The 7,106-nt window shown below is 32.7% G+C and overlaps 1 protein-coding gene across 2 annotated transcripts; it reads left to right on the forward strand.

The window, feature by feature from the left end:
* The first annotated feature begins 335 nt into the window (after positions 1 to 335).
* Positions 336 to 6,737, forward strand: LOC127858336 (uncharacterized). Of its 2 annotated transcripts, none has more exons than XM_052395391.1 (6): positions 336 to 654; positions 978 to 1,073; positions 1,636 to 1,750; positions 2,936 to 3,139; positions 4,333 to 4,478; positions 5,118 to 6,737. In XM_052395391.1, exons 1-6 carry the CDS (start codon positions 466 to 468, stop codon positions 5,358 to 5,360), a joined length of 993 nt encoding a protein of 330 aa, XP_052251351.1. In that variant the 5' UTR covers positions 336 to 465; the 3' UTR covers positions 5,361 to 6,737. The 2 variants fall into 2 exon arrangements, with proteins under 2 accessions (XP_052251351.1, XP_052251352.1); XM_052395392.1 differs by having other exon boundaries at positions 4,333 to 4,482; positions 5,118 to 5,223.
* Positions 6,738 to 7,106: the final 369 nt, after the last annotated feature.

The raw sequence follows: 7,106 nt of genomic DNA on the forward strand, positions 1-7,106 counted from the left end.
TTGTTCATAAGTAACAGAGCGGTGTGAGCTGTAAGCTACAATTCGTACTAAGATGTTTAATACCAGTTTTATATTTAGATAATTTATTTAAACTGATCTTTTTTCTGGAACTAAATGTGTAGCAAACAATTGGAATCAATGTTTTAAGAAAACTCCGATATACAGACTTACACTACCTGTGCATCATACGTAATTGTTCTTTAAATAAAATGTGCACTCTTGCCATTGTAAAATTTGCAAATGAGCAATTATATAAAGTACATATACAACTGTACTTAAAGTTTGCATTGTAGTTGCAGAATATGACTGTGGTTTGGTAATGTCAAAATCTTATTAAGCTTTACTTGATTTTATCTGTAAATAAGGTACAATTCGTTTATTTGTCCATAAAGAGCGCCATAACTCTTTCAACATGTAGTTTGTATGTAATAACTAAAAACAAAATGTATATTCAGCATCACACTTATGTGCAATTTCATTTATTTCAATATAATATCAGATGTGGACATTGCCACATCGCAGAATGATGTGCGATTCGTGAATATTGAAGGCCTCGGGAACATTCGAATCAATGTTCAGCAATCTGACAACCAGAGCATTGCCTACATACGACTGTACATCAACGATGCAATCGAGAACCAAACCATTATAATGGTGCTGAACAGTTTTCAATAATACCTTTTTTCAAGATCTATGTTATCAATCGACACTCAGTAAACTAGGAAATAATTATTTTCACATTTGATAAACTAAGTTGTCAAAAATAATATTTTAGTCATTTGTTCTTTTAATAATAATAAAAAAATTGGACGTTTGGTAACTTACTCTCAAGAACATATAATTAACGAGTTGTGCATTAGTTCTTAATCTAAAACGTATTGCGCATGAGTAAGAAGTATTGTTCTTGTCAGATGAGCTTAATAAAACATAATTAATTGCCATTACTGTACACTGTTACAGTTCATTTCTTCTTCCAGGTTGGGCCATTACAAGTAGAAGTCATGTCGTGCAACAGTACATATTGCGCACATGAAACATTTCTGACGACCGGACCCAATCGCCATTTATCGCAAGTAAGAATGACTTGCGGAAACGCTTCTGAATTGGTAAAACAATTGAAAAAGATCTTAGAGCGGATCGAGTGCAAAGTCATGTATTGTATTTACTGTAAAATCTACAGTTTGGGAAATGTTTTAAATGATGTTTTATCAATTTAAAAATAAGTTGAAATTTAAACTATGCCCGCACCGAGATTCCAATCAGGATCCTTTGATATCAAAGGTTATGTTCTTAAATCATGCCAACACAGACATTAAGAGTTTGTTGTGTATTGGTAAACTATATTTTAATTACTTTACAAATTGCCGCTTAAAGCGACATACACTATTTATATGTGTGTACAATGCTTTTTTCCATGATAAGAATGATATTTCGAATATATTTCCAAATCACGAGTTTTATTTGCTTCTTTACAATAATTGTTTTAACTAGCCATTTTGACAATATGTAAATTCGTTAAAAACACGTTGAGCATAACTGGCTACATTGTCTTTGACTTATCGATCGCATGATGCTAGATTTATTGTACTTTCGTTCTGGACTTTTTTTATAATGTTTGTATTGAATGTCCAATAGGTGGGTGAGAATTATTCCCTAGAACTAAACTCCTCAACAACTATCCTTCTTCAAAGTGGCCGTTTTACGAAACTTGCATTGATGTCGATAGCTGGGAATGCAAGCTTCAAAAACGGTAAGCGGAATGTCTTGTAGTTTTTCTTGTTGTTTTTTTAGTTATATTTTATATGAGAAAAAGTGTTAACATGATGTAAATATCCGTTTCAAGAAAAAATTCACTTTACAATGGTTGCTTGCATATATTTAAACAAGCAACCAGAGTTTCACGTGATAAAACGGTAAGCGGATTGTCTTGTAGTTTTGTTGTCGGTGATGTTGTTTTAGCTCTATTTGATGTGAGAACAATATTGTATCTTGTTTACATGCTGTAAATATCTATTTCATGATTTTCACTTTAACATGGTGGTCTATATATAATAAAAAAAGCAACCAGCGTTTAACGTTTTACAATGTTCGATGAATTATTTGCATATTACGAAAACATAATTTACACATCGCATATATACTATTATTCTTTTGAAAGATTGATAACACTAATTATATGTAGCGGTGCTTATAAAACATGAACCACGAGCCCTTGCGAAGACAGGTTTAGCAAATAACCTCGCAAATACTAATGTTCCTGTTTTCTAACGTTGCGTTACGCAAACTAATGAAGTAAAAAGGTCGATTTTGTGAGTTACGTTTTCCGTAAGAGTAATAGAGTAATTGTAATATCGACACAGCGCTAGTCTGCTGCTTTGCACAACAAAAATGGTCATGGTACTGCAAGTCGAAAATAAAGGTTTATTTTGTATAGTATTTTGCAAGAAATTCAACCACTAGTTTAATGGGGGCGAGAGCAGTAATTCTTGAACATAATTTACTTCAAAACTTCTTCCCGAAGAAAAACCATCGCGTTCAAAAAAGTTTATGATGTAATAAATAAGAAACTGGTTGGTATGTTTTCTATTCCTAGCTGTGTTAATTGTTAATAATGTCAGAACAATTATTGTATTAACAACCGGTTCATTTATTTGTTTATTGCAACACGCTTGACAATTTCTGATATTTTTCATTTACCTTAAATGTATTGATTCCGTCAGGGCTATTCTGTACAAAAATGTAGAGGTGTTGTACATATCTGACAAGTGCAGATATATTTTATACTGAGCGTTGCAGTTTAGTCGCAAACGTTTTTCCTTAGCATATTTACTAATAACCATATGCATACTAATGAGGCAAAAGCTTCTATCCATTATACTCATTAAAATTTCGCATACTATCTCTTTTTATATTGAGTGCTTATTGACTATTACAGTACCACAAAAAGATATTGTCCCACAGTTCGTAAATAACCCCAAGGAACAAATAGAATTTGTCAACGTCATATTTCAATTGACAACGCCGCTGATCAACCAATCCGAAGGCTCCCCTCCCACAACAGCGCCCCGTGATGGGTATCCCGTTCTGGCGCCATTGGTGCAAAAATACAGCAACTCCCTCTCAAAGGCAATGCCTGGCGGTAAGTGGCAGTACATACATGTATCTCGTGTTATAGTTCCACATCGTATGTGATACAAAAAGAACACCAACCATATGAAGCAGTAATTGTGTATATTGCAGTACAATTGTATTTCTGAACGATTCCATAAAATAATAAAATCTTATTCAGCCATTATTGATTTCAATTTCTGATTTTTTTTAAATTTTAGAACAATAAAAGTACACATATTGTATACGTTGCTGTAATTGTATTTCGTAACATTCAACAATAGCGACGATTCCTCGTAATTAGATAAAATCAAACTTAATTCACTAATTGTGTACCGAGAGAAATAACTAAAGGATATTGAAATTTCTCTTTTCAATTAATCAAATGGGGTAATTCTAAGTGGCACGTGGTTGAAAACAAACTACGTCCATTGGCAGACATGAAAAACGAATCATCTATGTTAGACATGCAATTTGAAAGTCGCGAAATCTGTGTTGATATCAAGCACGATACTGACCAGTAAGGAACTTCGAAATATTACATGTTATTTAATATAACAATTAGCAGATTCGATACCTACTATAAATTATGTTATCGATTTGTGGTAGTAAAGCATATGTGTGCGCACACAAGATATGAATAAATGTATAATTAAAAGATCTCTGATAATGCGCATGCATAATATATATACTCATTTTTTAATCAAGAGCAGTAGTAGGTATGTGTTGTCGTAAATACGGTATTTGTTTTTTTATATAAATATTGTTATACTATTAATGACTTTTCATGAAGTCAGTGCCAAAGCTGTCGAAACCTAGACCAGTATATTAGTCCAGTCATTGGTATGACATCGACCATGTTGGTTACGCAATTGCCCCTTGTTATCTTGAGATTTTGACCCATTTTCACACATTCTGGATCCAATCTTAACATATGTTCATACAAGATTTTGATATTATAATTGATTTAATTAGGTTTGGCAATACGTCCTATGTCAGTCTCATCGAAAAAGAATAAACTGAAATGCATTTAAAATTCATTTTAGAGAGATTCTCATAATCAAATGGCACATATGAAAACGAATCGTACTTTCAAGTATTATTCTAACACAAGTAAACGATGTGGTTATTTATAGGTAATACCCGTCCAATGATCCCAGTAAAAACTTATATCCGAATATCGTGAGCCTTATTATACTTTATATAACCGCACTTTAATTTCAGCTTCCAATGAGGAGTGCTTGACGGATTGTTACTGTCCATGTGCTTGGGTTGCAGAACCTAAAAACTACACACAGAATGAAATTCAAACCATGGTAGCAGCCATCCAAGAAAAACTAAAAGTTAGCCTGAAAAACCTCACTTCTACCGTAGGTGAAAAACCAAAGGATTCACTATGTTAGAAATGAATGAATCAAGCGAAGTAAGCTCTTTCGTCTCATTTGGCTACTAGGCGCAATGTTTGCAAAATTCTAAATTCACGCCCGGCTGATAATATCAAAATACATACAGTCAACACACATTTACGTGTATGGGTATGATAAGAAGCGGACAAATCAATAACGAAATATTTAACAAAGGTAAAATAGCAATTGACACAGGGTTTCACTTATATATCAAGGTTCAATTTCTGGAATTGTAATAAGAATCTGTTTCGTTTAATATATATCAGTGATAACAAACTTATATTTTATTATGATGTCCTGTCATACACACAATTATTTCGAGACCTTACACACATATTCGAAAGAGTACTCGCTACATAATATCTGTATGGATATACTTACCCTAAACGTATCGTGTTAATACACAAAAGTTTTTTTACAGGCACAACTAAACTAATTTGACTCATCTATATATAGGCGTCTAAAATTTAAACATGAAACTCTGAACCGTAATTAAGAAGAAGGTACGTTCTTGAAATAATAAAATGGCGGTAGATTTTTTAGGAGGTATAAGTTTTACTTTCAAAGTTATTCATACTCTATTATTTTCTGTCCTCGTTGCAGTATAGGAAGCTGAATAGCATGCCGGACAATCGACCTTCAGCAAAGGCAGTGGGTGTTGTAGGGATGATCTTCCTCGTCCTCACACTTGGCACAATCTTCGTTGTCGATATCGGAAATATCATCCGCGATCTTAAGACACTTTGCGACAACCTCCGACAGGGATTTGGATGTAAGGAAGCTTCACCTAAACCATCTAGAGTTGCATCTCCACATGATACAGTTGAACAGTCTACTTCCGTGTAGATTTGAGAGATTTCATTTGCGAAATTACTTTGCTTTGTAAACAATATTTTCGATGATTGGTATGTACAAAATCTGCCACACTACAGAATTGGGTTACAACTTATAATTCTTTGTCGAGTCTAGACTTATTATTTGCGATCTTAATTAGGTAAACAATCTGTACAATGGGATAGAAGCGCCCTTCTTGTGTTAGTCAATATTTTTGTAATAAGTACCTGGATTTTTGTGCCTATCTTCGACATGGATAGAAATATTAAAAATAAACCTCTCTACATTTGGCTACACAATACATTTTGGTCTGGAAAGATTAAAACTGTTGTCGATAAAATTTGCAAATGATTGGACTATAGGCATCGTCGCGTTTTAAGGTTTCGTATTGCTTTATACATGGAAAATAACATCAGTTACCTTTTCTGAGAATAAATTATATTCAACAGTAATGCAATTTAAATTTATAGTAGAAGTAGTAGTAGTGGTAGTAGTAGTAATTTAATCTGCAATATAAGACCAATTTGTGAACAATCATCGCCCATAGATGTGAGAAAGCACCCATCCTACTTTGGAAAAAACAATGTTTTAGCACACATTTATCGTTTTATATAAGTTATTTACTGAGGATTGTCTGTGTTTCTTCGATTACTTGTAATAATAATATAATAAGGCGAACAAAACAATATGTACTGGGTTACAACAATTTCCATAGCTACGGTCATAATTTATTGAAACATAACTTAATTTTAGCAACAGTTCATGCATTTAAAATTTTACAATTTTCTGCTTATCTGGAATAAAGATTAAAAAGAAAACTTTGAGGGAAATCATACAACACACAGGGAATTCATCAAATACTTCGGCGCAAACCCGAAAAAATAAAGCAGCGATTGTTTACTAGCCTGACAAAGCATTGAAAGTGTGTAAAAATATGTGATTTGTTACTATATGTATGACAAAACGTGATATTTTAGTAAACATCTTTGTATAAACACTGTTTAAAATTGTGATTGGTTCAAGTTTTATAATAATCTGTTGTCATTTATAGACGTTTATTTATATTAACTCTTCGTGTTGATGTGATCGAGACAGTCAGACTTAACGCTTTTGTGCAGTCTTCAAATCGTAATGATTTCAATTGCGTATTTGATTCTTTATTTCTCTAAAATGTATATTACACATATGCGATGATAAGCGAAGAAAGCAAATTATCCTATTATGATCAGAAAGAACTTACAGGTTTAAAGTATATAAACAAAAGTACCAACCTGTCAAAACATGCATAAATTTTTGGTTACGTATGTGCCCAAATTTAAATGGGCGGAGTTATCGAATTTTTTTTGGCGGCTGGTTAAGTGGCGTTTTGATTACGATATACCTTATTTACTTGGGACTGTCTCTGTTTCTCTGATTACTTGTAATTAAAATATAATAAGGCGAACAAAACAATTATTTACTTGGTAACAGCAATCCACAGAGATACAGTCCAAACTTTATGAAACATTACATAAGTTAAGCAACAGTTAATGCATTTATAATTTTAGTATTTTGAGCTTATCTGGAAATAAAGCTTGAAATTAAAACTTTAAGGGAAATAATACAAAAGGGAATTCATTAAATACTTTGGCGCTTACCCCAAAACAGAAAGCAGTGATTGTTACTAGCCTGACAGAGCATTGAAAGTGTGTAAATATGTGTAATTTGTGTTCTTTATTTGTTACTTACAGTTATATTTGTGTGAATATATTTGTATAA

This window comes from Dreissena polymorpha, chromosome 14 (genome assembly GCF_020536995.1).
Source record: "Dreissena polymorpha isolate Duluth1 chromosome 14, UMN_Dpol_1.0, whole genome shotgun sequence".
NCBI classification, from domain to species: domain Eukaryota; kingdom Metazoa; phylum Mollusca; class Bivalvia; order Myida; family Dreissenidae; genus Dreissena; species Dreissena polymorpha.

What these genes read in the sequence shown, in the direction of transcription:
- LOC127858336 (XM_052395391.1), top strand. Translation starts at nt 466, where the DNA reads ATGTGCAATTTCATTTATTTCAATATAATATCAGATGTGGACATTGCC. An exon ending in GAATGCAAGCTTCAAAAACG is followed by an intron (nt 1,751 to 2,935) that starts GTAAGCGGAATG and finishes TGACTATTACAG; the next exon opens with TACCACAAAAAGATATTGTC. An exon ending in TGAAAAACCTCACTTCTACC is followed by an intron (nt 4,479 to 5,117) that starts GTAGGTGAAAAA and finishes TCCTCGTTGCAG; the next exon opens with TATAGGAAGCTGAATAGCAT.